General features: G+C 42.0%; 1 protein-coding gene across 1 annotated transcript in view; it reads left to right on the top strand.

The window, feature by feature from the left end:
* The window catches only part of UNC5D (unc-5 netrin receptor D), a 525,876-nt gene that overhangs the window by 292,719 nt on the left and 211,811 nt on the right, over positions 1–21,346 (top strand). The window contains exon 2 of the mRNA XM_040994252.1: positions 3,780–3,998. Within this exon, the coding sequence (XP_040850186.1) occupies positions 3,780–3,998 (219 nt within the window). The remainder of the gene's footprint in view (positions 1–3,779; positions 3,999–21,346) is intronic.

Genomic DNA, 21,346 nt, shown 5'->3' with positions numbered 1-21,346 from the left:
TGTAGTCCATGGATATAATTCAAAGAATGATACCTTGCTCCCTCCTCCTTGCTTTCTTTAATGTTTTCAAGAGCGTATTTTTAATTAATTTATAGGCACAAGTTTAATACTTCATTAGCTAAAGAGTTTGACAAGTAAAAAGAAAGAACACCATTTGCAGGAAAATAAGTTTACATTAAAAAAATTTCATGTATGTATTTGAAAGGCAAAGAAAGAGAACAAGGGGCAGAAACAAAGACTGATCTTGCCATCTTATGGTTTGCTCCTGAAATGACTGTGACAGTCAGGACTGGGCCAGGTTGCAGCCAGGAGCCTTGAACTTCATTAGATCTCTCACATGATTGGCAGGGGCCCAAACCTTCCAAGGCACATTAGCAGGAAGTGGATCTCCAGTGAAGTAGCTGGGACTTGATCAAATACTCAAATATGAGGTGCCAATATTGCAAATAATAGCCTAATTTTCGGAACCACAATGTTGACCCCCTAAATTTATGTCTTAATTACATTTTCTATTAGTGTTTTCTGGTACCCTCATGTACATGAGTATTAAATTATAAAGAAATGTAGTAAGCCACAGTTGACATTACTTCAATAATATTTATGATGAAATGTTGTGTTTTATGTTTTTCCCTCCCCTGAACATTAAGATTAATTTTTTTAAGATTTATTATTGATTTGAAAGGCAAGGTAACATAGAAGGAAAGACGGAAAGATCTTTCATCCACTGGTTTATTTCATAAATTGGTGTGACAACTAGTTACAGCACTGGGACCTGCCAGTGCTAGGAGCTCATGAGTCCATCAGGGACTTTCACATGGAGGGCGAGAGTCTCAGTGCTTTGGCTGTTGCGTGCTGTATCCAGGCCCATCAGCAGGAAGCTGGATTGGAAGCGTTCAAGCGAGTTCCGTGGCTAAGCCTGGACGATGACCTCTCCCCACTGCTTTTCTGCTTGTGCTGTTCCATGTTCCACATGCAGGCCAAGCTTTCTACTTTGTTGAATGACATTTGTTTAAATGTCATTTAATGCAGAGTCAAACTCTGATTGCTTTCCAAGTACTCTGTTATATGAGTTTTGGGTGGTTAAAAATAGTTTCGCCCTACGATCCTTTGCCTTCACTGAACATTTTATTTATAACTGATAAATGTGGTTTCACTATTTGCTTGCAGGTCTGTCCTTACAAAATCCTCCTACCTCCAACACCTCCAGGGTTTGTTCAGCTTATCTTGACACATTGTTTGTTGGTGGTTACTAGCTAAGCAAGCATGTATCATTTCACATGCACACGGTGCCTATCCACTTAGCCTAATTCTAGAGCTTTATACCTGTGTGCTTTATCTGGTAACTTCCTTCATGCAATAGTGAATTTCTCAGGGCAGAACTGGAGCCCCTTGTGAGAGTGTGAGCCTGTGAATGTACACATACTTTGGTCATTTTCTCTAATGCGTAGATTTGGAGAAGCCTGTGGGGACTTGGTATTTATTGAAGATGAAATTGGTTCCAGCAGTCAGTAACAAAATAAATTAATATATGATGTTTTATGAAGTCCATTGTAAATATGCTTTAGAACATTAGGGGAAAGTGCATCTGACATTCTATGTTGAAACCCCTCTCCCTCTCTGTCCTCTGGCCATGCATTTTCTTTTCTGAGTAACTCTGTGGTACTCTCAACCATCAGCTGTCCACGTAGACTCTTAGCCTCTTTGTGCTATGATGATGTTTGATAGTTGTAACTACTTATATAGATTACATTTTCCCTGGCAAATATGAGACAGGACCTATAGTATCTTGAACTCTCTCAGTAATGTGAGGCTACTTAGATTGATGTGTTTAACTGGAGAGAAAATCTTGTTTGAGAAAATCCAGCATTGTTATATTTAATTCATTAACATGGAAAATACTGCCATTGTATTCCCAGTGTAAGGAGTAATTTGCTTAACTCAGTCTATGTTTTTCTTTATATAAAATATCTATTGAAGTCTAAGTCCTCTACCCCCACATTTTTTATGTAATATGAATTTTTTAAAGATCCTTAATATCATACTTTCCCACTGCTGTTAATTAACTATGGCTACCTTTAATAGTTTTTCTAAAAAGGGGGAAAAAAAATCCTATTTTTTTCAAAGCCAAAAGCCTGAAATTGTGAAGAGTGGCTGGAATAGTGCTTTGGAGATGGATGTGATCCCCACCATTCCGGACCTGGCATTACTGCCTACTACTTCTTCCCATGGCTCACCAATTTCACATTGTTCTGGTTGGCTGTAACCACATGGTGCCATACCTGACAATCCCACCCACCATCGTGACCCTCCTCCTAATCCCTGCCCAACTACCAATCCTCTGCATCTCCAACAATCCCATCCACTAATCCTGCATGGCCACCCTCCCATCCACTTCCTCTTCTCTCCCCTGCACGTGCTGCCCCTTCTCTACCAGGCTCTCCTTTATCCTCCTCAATCTTGCCCTCTTACGCTTCCCTGCAGCCTCATCCTGCCACCATGGCAAGAGATGTTTCCCTTCTTGTTCTCTCTTTCTCCAGCCCCTCTCTTGTTCCTACCTTGCTGGAAGAAAGACACTCCTAAGTACTTTGCTGCATCTGATATTTTGGCTTTAATGGGCTGAAAAGAGGACTTAACTGTGTGTAAGAGCTAACAAACTCCATCTGGGTCTCTAACATTGGTTACAGGGGCCCAAGCCCATGGGCCATTATCTAATGCTTTTCCAGGTGCATTAGCAGGGAGCTGGATCCAAAGTAGAGCAGCCTGGATTCATAGTCTTGAATCTGATATGTGATGCTCCTGTCTGCAGCTGCCAGAACACCAACCCCTTAATAATTCTTTTGTTCTGGGACAGATTTTCAGGGATGTGCTGCTCACTGCTTGGTTATCTAAGTCACCAGAGTCCAGTGTTGGTGCGAGGAAACAGTTTAAGAAGACAGCATCTTGGGGAAAAGAGCTCTGCCTTGCCAGCCACCAAGAGGGTTTTTTAAAGAGACAGGGATAATGACTGGGGGAGGTTAGAAATTAAACAATGAGTCTGCTGCATCAACACGTATGCAGATATCTGGGAATTGTTCTGACAAGGATCCATCAAGACAGACCCAGGGTGTGTCTAGGGCATCAGCTAGTCTAGGCCTGGGGCCCTACAGATCATCAGGAACTGGGTGGAAGTTCCTCCTTAGCTGAGTCAGAGTCTGCCATTGTAAACCATTTCCCCCATGAAGGTGCCTGACTAGATATAGGTAATGTGTGGTATATGGTAGAGGAATGCCAGGGCTGGTAGATGAACTCAGGATGAATTCTACATTCTTTGTAGAGTCCTTTGTTGAGTTGCATGAGATAGAATGCCAGACAATCTGTAAAATATAATAGGTATTTTTTGGAGGGGAGGAGGGACGGAAAAGTGGATACTTTAGGATTGTTGGACAGTGTCTTAAGACTGTGTATCCTTCTTCCATAATAGCTTTTTCTGACACACAGCTGTGCCAAGACAACATGAATTCTTATCACTTTCTCATAGTCTGGAGGTAGCTTGCAGTTCTCCTTGGACCCTCTAAGTCACTGTTGGCAAGGGTGAATCTGGATTTTCAAACAGCTCTCAGTTCCATTCTTTGGGGTAAAAGCACTCAGATTTGAAACTAAAGACTCTGAGTTCTCCTTATTGTCATTTGCCCACTGAAGATCTATCCAGCTAAAGGAATCCTGTTACGCCAGGCAGCAGTGTTGTGATTTGTGCACTGTTGGTGCTGGCTCTGTCCTAATGTCCTCTTTGGTTTTTGCAGGATCTGACAGCAGTGAAGTCCTGCCTGATTCCATCCCATCAGCTCCGGGGACGCTGCCCCATTTCATAGAGGAGCCAGATGATGCATACATCATCAAGAGCAACCCAATTGCACTCAGGTGCAAGGCCCGACCAGCTATGCAGATATTCTTCAAATGCAATGGAGAGTGGGTCCATCAGAATGAACATGTCTCTGAGGAGAGTCTGGACGAGAGTTCAGGTGAGTGTGCAGGGCTGTCCAAGGAAGCCCGGGGCTCTCGAGGTCCTTGCAATGTGGCAGGTCTGGGAACCACTCTGGAAGTCACCTATCACCATGGTCTTTGAGTCATTTTACATGCCTTACTCCAGACATGTAAGATGTGTCCTGTCCTTTATTATTATTTTTTGAATCATTGTCTTGAGAGAGAGAGAAAAAGACATTCTATATGTTACTTCAATCACCAGTTGTCTGCAGCAGTCAGGACAGGCCAGGCTGAAGCCAGGAGCTGGAAATGCAATGCAGGCTTCCCATGTGAGTGGAGGAGAGTCATTTGCTTGAGCCATTATGGTTACCTCCTGGGGTGCACATCAGTAGAAAGAAAGAACTGGAACCCAAAGCTGGGATTCAAATTCTATTGTTCTACTGCAGGCTGCTTTTGACTTAACTGGCATCTGAACTATTTGGCCAGCTGCCTGATTCACTTTTTTTACATTGATTTTACTTATTAAAACAATTTATTTCTGTTATTTTACATTTTTGTAGGTATGGGGAGTCCTCCCTCTCCCTACCCTTCCTCCCTTCCCATTCCGTCTTCAGCAGCTCACTCCATATTGTCACAGTTGTATAGTCCTTCAGTAACAATTGCAAGTTTAACCTTCTATTTAGGTGTATCATGGCATGGTAGATACAAGCAAATGTGAAAAGTCTGACATGATACAGTCAAATTATATTTAACAGTTTAATTGGGAGACTTCCTTTAATTCAGAATTAGAAATGCATACTGCAAAAACTTCCATTATATACCTCATCTATGAAAATACATATATATATATATATACTTATATACTTGTTGACCTATGTATCTGTTTAGTAATTTGCGTGAAGGTTGCCTATATAGCGAGAACATATCATATATGTCACTCTGGATCTGGTGTGTTTCACTAAGCATATTATTCTACTTGGGACCATATTGTTGCAAATGGCAGAATTTCATTCTTTTGTTCTTTAGGTGACTCGACAGCTTTCTTGGTAGGCAAGTCCTACATTATACACAACTTACTCTTGTCAAGGGAGTACTTAAAAATTGTGGAAGGTGGAATAGAAAGAGGAATATATTTTGACAAAGTGTTCTTTAAAAATCTGTTTATAGTACTTTGTAGTCTTTTCACTTTTTAATAACCCCTGTTATTTCACTAGATTGTAGGAACATTTAATTGCTTTTGAACTTAAGTTCATGAAACCAGATCCAATGTATTGGGTGATACCCATGTGGTGGGATAGATCTTTTAGTGCAAAGATAGGTAAGATACAGCCCATAATGTTGGAATGTTTTCCTTTGATCGCTGATAAGTGTGCTCACCTTATTCCTGAGTGCACATGAACTTAGCATAGATCGGTTACGTGGTAAATGCATGGCACTGTGAAGGACTAAGCTAAAAAGGTCATATCTAGGTAGGACCTTTAAGAAAGCTGCTGTGGAAGTGATGGCATTTCAAAAGGACATTGAGGAATATGTTATCCCAGTAGATGTGACACATGCTGTACTCTAAGAGGGAAACACAGCTTAGTGGTCCAGAGGGCACCTACATTAGCAAATGAAAACAACATTAGTAGGTGTTCGACAGGACCTTTAGTTGTGCTGAAATGAAAAATTAGTGTAGAATAGCAGTTGTGATCAATGCCATGGAGGGCCTCAAATGCCAAAGGCTGGAGTCCTTTGTTTCATTTCCTGACTGTGTTGATATCGATAGTGGATAGTGTTTGATTGTGTGGAGCTGTGCTTCACAGTTTTGGAGACATCAGTCCAAACATCAGGGCAAAGGCGTAATGCCTCTTCATGGGCTGTGTGACTCCGTGGCACCAATAGCAACGGTGACAGTGTATGTGGAGTAACAGTGATGGGGACAAATACCCTATGCTTTTATAATCATGTTCTCATGAATTCTCGGGAGGTCATATGAGAACTGCCTTCTAAGAAAAATGCCTAAGAACGTCACAGTGACCTCATCTCCACCACCATCCGGTTGAAACAGCCTGGTAATTGAATGGACATTTCAGAAGACTCTGTAGTGATATTCCTGCAGCTCTGCTCTACACATTTGCGTCATGGGAGCCAAGAGACATAATTAGTTCATTTCATAGCTCTTTCTAGAATCTGGGTTTCTTTATACTTCCAGATGTATTTGTTGGACCACTTTTCTGACTTTCCCAATCAAAACAAAACCAAACAAAAAATAACAAACCAGCAAGTTCTTTTATTGATATGAATGATTTCAGAACTTAACTGAATGGTTTTCATGGGTCAGTTTAGGATGTCTGCTACTGAAACTTTACAGTCCTTGGGAATTCTTTGCTAAATGATTTTTTATTTATTCAAAAGTCTGAGAGAGAGAGAGATCTTACGTCTGCTGGCTCACTCCCCAAATGGCCAAAATGGCTATAGTTGGGCTGATTTAAAGCCAGGAGCCAGAAGCTTCTTCCAGGTTTCCCATATGGGTACAGAGACCCAAATACTTAGATCATTTCCATTGTTTTCCCAGGCTCATTAGCTGGATTTGAAGTGGAGCAGCCAGACATGAATCAGCACCCATACAGGATGCTAGCACCCAAACACAACAGTTTTACCCACTATGCTACAGTGTCAGCCCTATTCTTGCCATTTCTATAAGGACCAGTCCTTAGTTTGTGTCATATTTCTGGTATGTCAAAGGTTTCTAGCAAAAATACCCAGGTATTTCTACCCAGATACAGTTTTCTCCTAGAAAGAAGGATTTGGCACCACCTGAAAATTTTGTATCTCATACTTGGTCCAGCGGGGAAGGACTTAGATCAGTGGTATAGTGGGGCTGTGTGTTTTATTGTCAGATTTCTCTGTCTTATATTTTACCTGGTAATTAGCTCAGAATGAAAGAATTCCATTGAGTAAACTACTCAAAATCAAAAAGAATGAACGTGGAAAAATGATTAGCCTTTTTTTAAACCTTACTGTTAGATGTACATCTGTCCCTACTTAAAGACCTTAGGATAAGTATTGCAAACCTATTAAACAGTTTACCCTCTTGTAATTTCACACAACTCTGTCTTTGTTGCTGCTGCTTTTCAGTTGCCCTTGTATTGTTAGACAATTCGATATTTGCAGAAAGCCTTGATTATATATTCTACCTCTCATGTGAAAAAAAATTCTCCCTTTCTCCATTTCCTTTTTCTCTAATAAATATCACATACTTCAAAGCAACTGGGGGAAAAATGACAAGATTTTCAGAGGTTATATGCTTTAAAAAGTGGTATCAAGAGAATTTAAATTTTAACAGTACTTTTCGGAAAAGAATATAAGAAGGTCATCTTTTTCCTCCATGTCATTTTGATTGGATCAATAGGAAAGACTGGGCTCCCCCTAAACAGCCTTCTCCTAAGTACTTAATGAAAATAGCTGTCTGCCACACACTGCAATTATGTTTTCTAGGCTGTGTATTAATAGTGGAATAGTGGAAACAAGAGAAAGATAGGTGGAGATATTAGAGTCCAAACCAATACATAAGTGCAATTAAGGATGGACACAGAATGGCCTTGGGTATTGAAAACCAGATGCATTACCTCTCTTGGGTTCTCCAGTGCGGAGCTGGAGGACAGCTTGGCTGCCTTTACAGTCTTAATGACTTTTGATTAGATCTGTAAAATAATCTGTCCACTAGGACTTAACGACACTGAAAGGCCAAGGACAATGGGACCACATTTAACCAGAGAGAAAATGAGAGAGAGCAAAGCATTTTTTTTTTTAAAACTCCTGTTTGAAGTAACTCCTTATTTACTTCTGGACAGTGTGGAATTGTGATGCTCTTTCTGGTTCCTAGCCTTCTTTTGTCACATAACTCATGGGCAGTTCCTGAAACCTGCAAGTGCTCAGAGTACAGCAGCATCTTCTGGGGTTCCAGACGGGAAGCAATACATCCTCTCAATTGTTAAAGGCTGTAAACTGCCTTTGGTTTTTCTAGCAATTTGGTCCCGTCACCCAGCAGTTCAAATAAGAGGAAAAAGGATTGAATGTTTTCATGCAATTTAGCTTAGAAAACCTAGAGCCAGACTTCTCCCTTGCAAAAAGTGCCATTAATCTGACATGAGTTACTGCATCTGCCCAGACGTGCCTATCTCTCTTAGTAATGTACACTTCCAGCTCTCGGCACGTGCCAGGCATCCTCTTCCATTTGTTCTGCCTCATTTCATCGGGACATATGGGAACTGTTCCCCATTCTCTTTTTTCCCCCTTTGTTAACATCTGGAAGCTGAGAGTTGAAAGGTGTTCCCAACCCAGAAGTCATGCTCCTGTGAAAAGTATGGGATATTCAATCACACTGGAATTTACAGCTTTGCTGTAACAGGAGACACACAAGGACATACATATAGTGCAACCAGTACCCATGTTTTGGCTATTAAGGTTAGGGTGTCTGGGCAGTTCTCTCTAAGCCTAAATACTTTGTTGTTCAATGAAAACAGGTATTCTTTTAGCAATGCTTCAGTCTGGGAAATTCCATTGAATTTCCATTCAATGTGAATTCCATTGTATCATAGAATTCTCCAAGCAATAAACCAGTATTTTACTTTTTAAAGACTAATTTGGGGCCTGATGTAAGGGAGCTGATGACAAAATCCTGGCCTTGCATGTGCTGGGATCCCGTTTGGTGCAGGCCCATGTTCTTCTGGCTGTTCCACTTCCTATCCAGCTCCCTGCTTGTGGCCTGCGAAAGCAGTAGAGGATGGTCCAAAGCCTTGGGACCCTGTACCCACATGGCAAACCCAAAAGAGGATCCTGGCTTCTGGGTTTGGATCAACTCAGCTCCGATTGTTGCAGCCACTTGGGGAGTGAACCAGTGGATGTAAGATCTAGCTTTTTGTCTCTATTTCTCTCTGTAAATCTGCCTCTACAATAAAAAATAAGTATTTTAAAAAGAAACTATAATGTTCAGGACTGTGGTTTCTTTTGTTTGCTGTAGTTTGCTTTTATCTTTTTCTTTTTTTTTTACTAACAACTTGAATCACTCAGAGAAGTTAATGCATTTTACTCATTGTATTGAGTAAAGGAAGCAGGCCAGAAATTAAACTATATGTACATACGCCAAGTCTTTAAGCTTTATGTCTCAGAATGTTGCTGTGCCGGCCATGAGAATTTGAATGTGGAAATCGCCCAGAAAACCATGAAGTGAAGGTACCTTCCATGATTCACGAATCTCCAAACCAAACGCATGTGGGGAATATACTTCTTAGACCCCGTAGCACAGGAGTAATCTCTCAGGTGTTTCGCTGACAGTTTGTGGGCCTAAAGCACATGCTGCTAGCAGCAGTTTCCCTTTCCAATGTAGATGTCATCTAGCTCGTGGCTCCGCTTCTCGGAGAAGTCTGGCATCTTAAAAGGTTTTCAGTGGGGAGAATTATGAATTTGCTCTGTGACCTGCAACAGAGCATGCAGGTGGGGTCTCTGTTCTTTCAGTTTCCCTACCAAAAACCAATCACAAATGCAGAGACCCCTTCTTGGCACTCCATCTCTCACATTGATAGAAAGTGCCTAGATACTTCCTGTGTTTCATAACAATTCTCAAGGTAAACTAGATATTTTTTCCAGATCCTAAATTCCTACCAGCCCTCTTGGGATTTGATACTCTTTTCTGTTCACGTAATATAAAATGTGTATTTATTAGAAGTGAAAATAATCTACATCTAAAAAATAATTCAACCATCTCTAAGGATTGTCCAGTGGTTAAAAACATGGCTATTAGTGATCAATAGGGCTGGTTTTGCTTTTGGGTTAATTAGTTTATGACTCCTTTAAGCTCACTTTCCCCATATTAGTAAGTGTGTATGTGTGTGTGTATGTTGAAGACTTTATTTATTCCTTTACAGGGGAGTCTTCAGTAATATTCATTGTACCTTTGTTCTTTTACTCTTGGTCATTGTCCTTCTGGTTATTAGATTCTTCTCCTTGGGGCAGGCTTCTAAGCTCTGTCACCCATAGGCCTACAGTCCGATTTTACTTATTGTAGTTGGTACACAGCTCTTTGTTTGCAGTCACTTGTGCCACTCCCTCCAGCAAGTTCCACGTCTGGGTTCTTATGTTAGATTTCCGCCATGGTCTCTGTAGCCCCAGCTCCTGGTTCGCCACTCTCTACCTCCTGTGACACGGTGCTGAAAGCCAGAGTTACAGAGGGAAGAGGAGATATGGAGATATTTTCCATCTGCTGATTAATTTTCAAATGGCCATAATGACCTGAACTATGCTGATCTGAAGTCAAGAGTTCGGAGTTTCTTCTGGGTCTCCCATATGAGTACGGGGGTCCAAGGACTTGGGCAGCTCTCTGCTACGTTACGAGGCACATTAGCAGGGAACTGGATTGGAAGTAGAACAACCAGGACTTGAATTGATGGCTATATGGAATGCTGCCTAGGCAGGTGGAACTTTAACCTACTCTGCCATGGAATATGTTAAAAGACACTAATCACTGTATATTACAGAGCAATGTATAGAGCAGGCCTGGAATTTGTGACCATGCATTTCCATGATGCTCCCCCTTGCAGTCACCCCACCATGTTCACAGCTGTGTCCTTCCTAGAGTTCCCTTCCTGGTGTGTCTAAACAACATTGTGGAGTTAATTTGCTCTCCACTGGCAGCCACCTCTGAGCTGATTAATTCTAATCTCTGGTGTGGAAGGAACTGGAGAGTTTGGGTGTAGTTTGTGTCTCTGTACCTAAGGTTGAACTGGTGGTGCTTCCAAGCAAGCTGTGGAGTGCTTATTATCCTGGGGGAGCTAAAGAGTATTCATTAAGCAAAGTGCACATGTACATTCAAAGAACGGCTTTTTTTGGTCAGAATACATTTTAATTTTGTTGCTAGGATGAAGTTGCAAAAGACATTCAGCCCTAATTAATCATCTGCCAGTAGAATGAAATATGGTTCTACCTTTTAATTATCCATGTTTAATTTAGTATTTTTGGTAGCACATTAGCCTGAAGCCATAGTGGCTTTCTCAAGGTAGGAAGATGGCATTCCATGACACAGTTTGGAAACTTCAAGAAAATATTGGAGGGCCCGGCGCAGTGGTGCAGTGGTTAAGGTCCTCACCTTGCACGCCCGGGATCCCATATGGGCTATCCCGGCAGCCCAGCTTCCCTTCCAGCTCCCTACCTGTGGCCCGGGAAAGCAGTCGAGGACAGGCCAAAGCTTTGGGACCCTGCACCCGCGTGGGAGACCCGGAAGAGGCTCCTGGCTTCGGATCGGCATAGCATCGGCCGTTGCGCTCACTTGGGGAGTGAATTATCGGACTGAAGATCTTCCTCTCTGTATATCCGCCTTTCCAATAAAAAAATGATAATAAAAATAAATCTTTAAAAAAAAAAGAAAACATTGGAAGCATAATTGAAAAAAATGGAAGTAAATGATAACTTTGTTTCTGTGCCAAAAAAGTGTTTGAAACCCATGCACGCATGAGATCTTCCAAAAGGTCATGAAAAACACACATGTTGAATTAACTTTGCCTGGTTCTGAAATGTTCTCCACCCAATCATACTAACCTTCGAATGAACTTTTCCCAGAATTTTCAACACACCATTGTAAGGGATACTCAGGTGTCCTAACCAGAACTGACATGTCTTGGTTTAGAAACAAAGTTTTCTGTTGGGTAAATTTAAAAAACTTCAAGTTAAAGTGGTCGAGGCTATCAAGCTTTTTCTCTGACCCTGAAGAGGTCGGAAGCCGATATGCTGTGATTGTGTGGTCCTCTGGGCTGCCACAGTCTTTGTGTGCTGGGATGTGATGCTAAGACAGGTTCAGGTGTCTCCACTCTAGCCTGGAAACTCCAGATGGCCCATATCCTTGACTTCCTCCTTGACTACCTGTCAACATCCACACAGGGCAGGGACAGGCGCAGGTGAGGCACTCTGTGAGGGATTTTGTTTGTTTGTTTGTCTTAACATACTTCACAAGCTTTATGAAATCTTTGATCCACTTATTATGGCATAGGGCCTGTGGTAAAATGAAACTAAAAATAGAAGTAATTATTACCCGTGTGGTGGCATGGCAGACTAATTCTTCTTAGTGCTGGGATTCCATTTGAGTGCCGGATCATGACTTGGTTGCTCGACTTCTCAATTCAGCTCTCTGCTTATGGCCTGAGAAAGCAGCCAAGTTCTTGAACAACCCTGCACCCATGTGGGAGACCAGGAAGAAGCTTCTGATTGCCAGATTTGGATCAACTCAGCCCAGCTTAGGCCATGGTAGCCATTTGGGGAGTGAACCAGTGGATGAGATATTTTTGCTGTTTAAAATCTGCCTTTCAAATAAAACTAAATCTGATAAAAGTCAAAGTAATCCTAATTTGACATGAAAATGATCTGAGATAGCACTTATAAAGTGTTAATAAAAACAAAAGGTCCCATAACTTATCATTAATTGATTATAAGTACACTGTGTTATTCAACATACAGGGCAGCTACTTGTTTTCAAGGTATATTATCTAAGCTCCAGTTCTAGAAAAGAAAGGTGTAAAAACAGTATGTGTAGGATCGTAAGAAATTTGACATTCAATTTTGACAGTGCTTAGATTTCAAAAATTTTTGCAGCCAAAACTCTAAATTTTGCTTGGATTTTCTGAAATCCTTCAGTGTAGGTCATTTGTTTTGTGCAGCTAACTTGGCTGGGTTTTTCGTTTGGTTTGGTTTGGTTCAGTTTGGTTTGATGGCTTTTTTCTGCACAGGAGACCCTAGTACAAAAATGGGCTTTCTTGGAACCAGTTTGAGATATTCCAAGAACCGAGATGCCTGGAGAGATGTCCATGCACCGGAAATGGCTTTTGGAAACAAGAGACTGTTGATTGTCAGAGATGGTGACTTTTGCCTTCCTAATAGCTAGGAAGCTACACTGCCCGTTTACATCTAAGAAGTCTTGAAATGAGTGTCCCAAGCTTTATGTACCAAAGCTGAAAACCATCCTCTGGTTTAATCCATGAACAGTCAAGAGGCAGCATAGTGCAAAGGGAGGCACTGAGTAGGTGAAATGTGGAGCTAAAACTGCCCAGTTAAATAGGCACAGGGACCAGAGTGACAAAATTGCTTAGTCCATACCTGGATGGATAACTTTTCTGCATAACTTGCAGCTTTTTTTAATTTGTAAATGATTTACTTATCACTTCAAAAGTTAGAGATAGAAAAAATAAATAAGAGGTTACAGAGAGGGAAAGATAGAGGGAGAAACAGAAATCTCCCATGTATGGATTCACTCCCACATGTCCACAGTGGTCAGGGTTTGGAAAGGCTGAAGCCTGGATCCAGGAACTTTATCCAGATCTCCTGCATGGATGGAAAGGGAATGAATACGTGGGCATCCTCTGTAGATTTCCCAGGCCATTAACAGGGAGCTGGATCGCAGCTGGAGCAACCAAGACAAGAATCATTGCTTATATGAGATGCTGAAAGTGTGTGTGTGTGTATATATATATATATAATATATATAGCACCCTAGAGGGAAGTAACCTTGTCACTTCCTTCCTACTGAGTTGCTGATGAAAAGCCTTAAGCTGTGAGGGGAGCCTGCACTGAGTGCTGTCACTGGGTGTGTTTGAGAAACTCACCCTGGCAGGATGCTGCTGGCATCTTTGTGGACGTGTGAGAATGGGCAGTGGAAAAAGGCCACAGAGAGAGCTGTCTGTAGGCACTGGGTTTGGGTGGGACCAGGTAGGGAATGTTAAGTGCTGCTCCAGGATTCTTTATTTTTGGTAGAGCAAGTTAAGGTCTTACACTGAGACTGTCGGGGGTCCATTTTATGATAAAGTAGCCCAAAATAACTGACTTTAATGCCTTCCCCTCTCCATGTCTTTTCCCCTCGGTCATGTTTCTCTCCCTTGAATGGAGAAGCATACACCTCCAATTAGTTTGCCAATTCTCTAACTTTTCGTCTCCCCTCAGGATTATACTTGCTCAGAGTAACTAGTGTTTTCTATCTGATAAATAAGGGGATTACAGCAATAACTGCTGTCAGCATTTTTCTCATTTAAACAAATAAAGCTGACAAATGATGAAGTTCTGTGCTGCTCCGTTATGTTTAGTACATGCAGAGCAATTACTCATCTGCTGCCAACATTAGTCTATCTACAACTAAACCATCCAGCAGCATCGAAAGCTTATTAGCATCTCAGTACCATAGTCATATTTTTATATTCTGTAAGACTCTACTCCATAACAAAGGCTGATGGTTATAATTTGCACAATAATTTAAAGGGTTGGACTCTTCCAGGCTTATTAGAGTTAGGCAAGTGATTGGGTATGATGCTCCTCTTATTTATGCGATGCCATTTTTTATTTGCCTGGAGTCTGTGCTCCTGTAGCCTCTTGTATGAACAAGTTTGCTGCTAACTCTGGCTGCGTGTGAGTCAAGGGGTGCTTCTGCAGGTGGCACTGCGGCATGAGCTCCAGTGGGGAAGGAGCTGGGAGCAGGGAAGGGATTGCATAAAGGGAATTTCTTTCTTTGTGTGGATATGAGTCACACATGAGACAGACTGGGAGCGAGATATTGATATGTGTATAGTACATACCCTCTGTATTACATGTACAAATATAGGACTGGGGGGTACCTCGTTGGTAGTGATACATAGGATGGTTCTTGTGCCTCTTTATTTCCAGGAGCTAGTCTGTCTGTACACTTGCCCAAAGGGACCAAGTGTAGCCCTTTTCCTGCTGGTGAAGCACTCCTGGACACTTAAGTTTCTCCAACCTCAACCTCCTTCCCTATCCATGCTTGGTATCCAGCACCCCTAGGGTCCACATGCACGTAGACATGCACATTGACAACCTGTGTAAATGTGTACGCATGTGTGTGTTGCTTAAGCTGCGAAACTCTGAGAAAATGTGATGGGTTAAAACTGTGTCTGATCAGAGCCATGCCCAAAGTATAATGGATACAAAGTGTGATTTTCTAGGGGTTCTTTTGGAGGGGACAATCTGACAAAACTGTGCATCTCATGTTAGAAGCCCCAAGAATCCCAAGAGAGGAGGTACTTCCTGTGGCATGGGCATGCAGTTTGCAAGATGTGCCTGTGGCAGTAGGGGAACAACAGTGTTCAGGAGAAACTAGTTTATAGTTCCTTGGTCTTGTAAACCCATAGGAAGCCTCTGTCAGGACAAGGCTAAATCCTAGAGATAAAAAATACCTTTCCTGTGAACTTACCTCATACTTGCAACCCATTAGTCAAGTCAATTTTGAGGAGCTCTTACACCTGGGGCACTCACCACCTGATGCAAACCACTAAGGAGAGCTTTGGCCTCAGAGCCCAGGAAACATTCCAATCAGCCGCCCTAAGCCTACTTAACCTACCCACCCTAGCTGTTGCTGTGGAAACCACAATGCAAGACGCCTTCCAACTAGTCATGCCTTTTCTGTCTTCTGATGAACTCTGGAGCTTGCCCATGTGGCCCTACATGTTGTGCTGAGCAACATTTTTAAGAAAACTACAAGTGTAAATTTCTTCCTTCATGGCAACCTCTGATATCAGCTTGTGCAACCTTGATGGATTAAACTAAATCCTTGTATTCTTCTATTTTGTAAATAATTATTTATTAGAAAGACAGATTTATAGAGAGAAGGCGAGATAGAAAGATAATCTGCCTGCGGGTTAAATCCCCAAATGCCTACTACATTTGGAGCTGAGCTGATCCAAAGCCAGAAGCCAGGAGCTTCCTCCAGTTCTCCCATATAGGTGCAGGGTCTTCCTTTTGCTGGCCATAAGCAGGGAGCTGGGTCAGGAAATAGAGCTGCAAGGACAGAACCAGTGCCCATTTAGGATGCTGACACCTGCAGGTTGAGGATTAGCCTGTTGAGCCATGGTGATGGCCCTAATGCCTTTTATTCATCTTTTTTGTTGTTGCTGTTATTGCCATTTTATGATACATTTTCACAGATCATGGGATTTTCCTTAGTCCATTCCTGAGTTCTCTGCCTCGCCCCAGCCTCACTAAGTCTCTTTGTATTATTATTATAGTCTAGTCTTCATAAACAGTCATATGTCTGTCATTGTGAGCATGAACAATTGCAGAGTCCAGCAACATATTGTCAAGATAGAGCTAACAGAGATGCATACTGTATTGTATCCTCACAAAAGGATATGATACTCTCCATTACAGTTACTATACATCCCCTTAAATGAAAAGCCACAAAGCAAAATCAACAATAGAAAGAAAAGAAATTAAATAATGCCATAAAGTTAAATAACATGTTACTGAATGACTGATGTGTCACTCAAGAAGAGAAAACGAAAATCAAGAACCTTCTTGAAGAAAATGATGCTACTATATGATCTATGAGTCAAGAATTTAATGAGGAAGAAAGTGAAAGATGAAACTAAATTTAAAAAACCGTGAGATACAGTTTTCATTGATCTTTGTTGGTGAGATCTTTCTCTAAATAGATGGGTTTTGTTTTTTTAATCCAGTCTATTTATCTATGACATTTGATTGATAAGATTAATCCATTTATATTCAGGATTAATATGAATGGGTGGAAATTTGGTCCTGACATTCTAGCAATTTTTTTTTTTAGCAATGGGTTTTTCAATGATTTCATTTTCTGTTATTTTATTGGGATGTTCTTCGCATTTGCCTTTGGCTTTGGTGCGTGCTATTTCTCTTCCCTGTCAAGAGAACATCTTTAAGTATCATTTGTAGGGCAGGTTTGGAAGAGGCAAATTCTTTTAACTTTTCTTCACTGTGGAAGATTTTTATTTCATTTTCAAAAACAAAGGAAAGCTTTGCGGGGTACGTTATCCTTAGAATCTGGAATATGTCACTCCATTGTCTTCTTGGCTGTAGAGTTTCCTGTGAGTTTAATTGGCATTTCTTTATATGTCAGTTGATTTTTCTCATGTGCACACTTAAGGGTCTTTTCCTTATGTTTGATTGAAGAGAGCTTGATTGTCATGTGTTGTGGCGATGAATGCTTTTAGTCAACATTGTTTGGAGTTCTGTGCTACTTCTGGATATTGTTTTCCAATTTCTTCTCTAGATTAAGGAAATTTTCCCTTATTTCATTGAATACACCTTTAATCCCAGCTTCTCTTTGTGCAACTTCTGGAAATCCCATAACTTTTTAATTTGGCTTGCAACTCTTGAATACGTTTACTATCTTGACCCAGCTCTGCTTCAAACTTTTGTTTATTTGCCTCTGGTGACAGGAAATATCTTCTGCTTCTGAGATTCTTTCTTCTCCTTCGTTCATCCTATTTTGGAGACTCTCCACAATACTTTTAATTTATTCTGCTGTATTTTTAATTTTTGATATATTGGCTTGCATTTGATTCATTTCCTGTGTGACATGTTTTTTAATTACTTGAACTCCTGTATTATGTGCATCTTGTTGATAAAAAAAAGCTTTATAACAAGTGTTTTGAATCCTATATCCCCCATTTTCTTCCTCATTTAACTCTGAGGTTAGCAGACTTTTTTGCTCTTTTGCAGGCAAGTCTTCAGTATCATTCATTGTATATTTGTCCCTTCTTTTGCTCTTGGTATTTGTACTTCTGGTTGGCAGATTCTTCTCCTTGGGGCAAGTGTCTAAGCTATATCACCCACAGATCCACAGTTTGATTTTACTTATTGCAGTTGGCACACTGCTTTTTGTTTGCAGTGACTTGTGCCACTCCCTCCAGAGAGTTCCAGGGTGGGGTTTATTTAATTATTTTTTATTGCAAAGTCAGATATACAGAAAGGAGGAGAGACAGAGAGGAAGATCTTGCATCCAATGTTTCACTCCCCAAGTGACTGCAATGGCTGGTCCTGTGCTGATCTGAAGCCAGGAGCCAGGAACTTCCTCTGGGTCTCCCACATGGGTGCAGAAACCCACGGTTTTGGGAGAGCTGGATGGGAAGTGGGGCTGCTGGGATTCGAACCAGCACACATATGGGATTCTAGTGCAGTCAAGATAAGGACTTTAGTCGCTAGGCCACCACTTTGGGCCCAGGTCTGGGTTCTTATTTTATACTTCCACCATGGTTTCCATAGCCCCAGTTCCTGGTTCACCACTCCTCCTGTGATCCAATACTGAAGCTACACTGTTTTCTGTATAACCATTCTCCCACTTTCTGTTATAGCAATTCCCAGGATTATGGAGACAGCAGGTGTCCTATATAACTAGATTGTTGGTGGTGTTGATCTTGCCAGAACCTGTTGCTGTTAGGTCTGAGGGCCACATGGACCTATTTTGACCTGTCAGATGCCAAAGTTGGTTTCATTTTCCATGTGCAACCAGTGCAATGCACTGAGCTCAGTGAGTTTGCTCTAAGCTCAGTGCATGTGTAGCTTACTGTTGTCCCTGAAGTCTAAAAGACAAAATGTTGCCTGATGTGTCACGACTGGAGTTTTTGATCTGCTGGCTGTCAGGTCTGAGAGCAACTCTGACTTATCTTGGGTGGAACATGTAGGATGCATCGTTGTTGCAGTTCACTGAGCCAGAATGGAGTTCACTCCTAGCTTAGTGCATATACAGCACTGTCCCATAGCCTTTGCCTGCCTATACAAAATGGTGCTCAATTTGGCTCTATGGGGTGGACTCTGCTGTGAAATCTACCTTGTTCCCTCACTGCCCATCTGGGACCTGATGCTCTGTCTCTGCTCCTGGTCAAGTTCAAATAGATCAGTGCCGGAGACCTGCTCCAACGGACTCGAGAGCTTGCAAAGGAAGAGTGGATCGGTGACACAATAAGAAAAGGCAGATAAGACAGAGGCAGAGGAGGAATGGACCAGCCTCTTAGATGATGGCTGAGATTTTTTTTTTGTTAAGATTTATTCATTTATTCAGACATCTGAGTTCAAAAAGAGGGAGGGAGATAGCAGGTCAGATTTTTTCATTTATTAGTTCACTTCCCAGATGGTTGCCATAGCCAGGGCTTAGCTGGACCAAAGCCAGGAGTTTCATTTGGGTCTCTCCCATGGATAGCAGAGGCCCAAGAACTTGGGTTAGGGTTACCCAAGCACTTGGGTGATCCTCTGCTGCTACTCCTTGGGTTAGGGTTACCCAAGCACTTGGGTGATCCTCTGCTGCTACTCCAAGACCGTTATCAGGGAGCTGGATTTCAACTGGAACAACTGGAACATGAACTGGCATCTATTGGAGGTGCTGGCATTACAGGTGCTGGCTTTACCTGCTCTGCCACAATGTGGCAGCCCTAAGGCATTCTTTTGGATGGAGAATGTGAGAAAATGCAAGAGTAGTTGGAGGCACATTGGCCTTTCAAACTGATGGGATGTGGATGTGTCTTTGTTGAGACCTGTGTCCCAGGGGTACTTTGATTTTGTCTCATTTGTCTCCTCTTACAACAGGAGAGCTCTGTGTATAACGGGTGTTTCGATGCTACGTCAGCGCACTGATGGGGTGTTCTGGTTTCTCCCTATTTCTCAAAACAGATCATTCACCACATGGATCTTGAGGAACAGAAAACACTTTTTTTAAAAAAAAAATTCTTATATTCCATTTGCATGATAAGTTTTTCTCTCCACATTCTCACTCCTGCTTCCCCCTGGTAACCTTTAATTGCTAGCATAAGTACTTCCTTCTACCCTAATCAACTTTTTCTTTTAATCTTACTCCCTGTTCCCTCTTTTGTGATGCTCTCCTTTCTCCTCCCACCTCTTACTTTTCCTTGCCCTTGTCCTCCTACTCATATATCTTGTCTAAGAGCAAGGAAAGGGAGCAAGCCGCAACTGTAAGAACAACATCATCAGCTGATTTCCTCCTCTCTGTGAGAGTCTGCTTTCCGTCGTCTTACCTCCCTGTGAAAGAAAGTGCGGTTCTTTGAGAATTATCAACCGTGATCACGATGACTTTTCTGTATGCGGGTACTGCCTACACATTTAGAAAGTATTCCCCAAATTATGCATGATGATTTCATTGGCATGGCTATCTCTCATCCCACACTGTACATAACGTGTTATCAACTGGTAGTTAGGACTCCTTCCCACTGTGACTAATCCTCCACCCCCATTTATCCTTAAATTTTGCCATCACCCTAGACACCATCACATCACGTCTTCCTCCCCCATTGAGAGTCCTTAGTTCATTTTGGTTACATGAGTGTTTCCTGTCCTTTATCAGTATAACTTGGAACTTGATTTTCTCTGAATATTCCAAGTGCTATGCTTAGTCCTTCAGTTAACATTGTGTAGTACCAAAAATACAGGATCAGAATTGATTTTGTGTAGGGACTCGTGAGTGTCCTGCTGGTTTTTGTGTATGGCAGAACTAGGTTCAAACTCCTGATCCTTTCTTGTCAAACTCTGTGACTGTGGTCTGGGAGCTCAGCCTTTGGAAAGCTTACAGTAGGTGGCAGAAATGTAACACATGAGATAGTCCAGAGCTTATCAGGTAAGTGGCATTCAAGAGGAGGAGTCTTTTGTTATGCCATGCTGCCTACCCTAGACAGGCCACATCCTCATGGAATATTGGCAGATGAAGGTGGGTGCTGATTGGGAAGGCTCCTGTCCTGTTTGCGATGAGACAGCTGGTCTGTCTCCTGGGAGTGTGGAGGCGCAGTGCCCATTTCTGCCCAGCTTCTCCGTACAAGGTGACTGTTCCTCCAGAGAAAGGCTGTAGTCCATCAGAAGTACAACTGGACTGATCACACCCAGTTAGAAAAGTCAACTCAGGGGCCCGGCACGGTAGCCTAGCAGATAAAATCATCACCTTGCACCTGCCGGGATCACATACGGGCACTAGTTCTAATCCTGGCAGCCCTGCTTTTCATCAAAATTTCCTGCTTGTAATCTGGGAAAGCAGTCAAGGATGGTCCAAAGCCTTGAGACTCTGCACCCGTGTGGAAGACCCGAAAGAGGCTCCTGGCTCCTGGCTTTGGATCAGCACAGCTCCAGCTGTTGTGGCTGCTTGGGGAGTGAATCAATGAATGAAACATCTTCCTCTCTTTTTTCTCTTCCTCCTCTCTGTACATCTGCCTTTCCAATAAAAATAAAAAGCAAATCTTATAAAAAGAGCAAAGCCAAGTCAGTTTTCTAGAAGTTGGAAGGAGAATACACAATAATGACTAAAAAGAAACTGAGATTGAGATGTGGCAAGTGTTTGTCCTAGTGCTTGCTACCTGTCAAAGTACTTGGGAACCTGGCTGTGCTTCTGACTGGCTTTCTACTAATGAAGACCCTTGGAAACAGAGATGGTTCATGTACTAAGGTCCTTGCAACCCACATGGCAGACCTGGATTGAGTTGCTAGCTTCCTGCTTTGGAGTGATTCAGTCATGGCTTCTATAGTGTTTGCCCAGGGCAAGGGAGCTTGCTAAGTTTCTAAGGTCTTACTGCTTCTATCTCAGTTTACAGATGTAGCCCTAGTTCCACCT

This window comes from Ochotona curzoniae, unplaced genomic scaffold (assembly GCF_017591425.1).
Source record: "Ochotona curzoniae isolate NIBS_2020 unplaced genomic scaffold, NIBS_Ocur_1.0 contig_899, whole genome shotgun sequence".
NCBI lineage: Eukaryota > Metazoa > Chordata > Mammalia > Lagomorpha > Ochotonidae > Ochotona > Ochotona curzoniae.
Note: the sequence above shows the minus strand (reverse complement) of the source record. Positions and strands in the feature narration are given on the sequence as shown.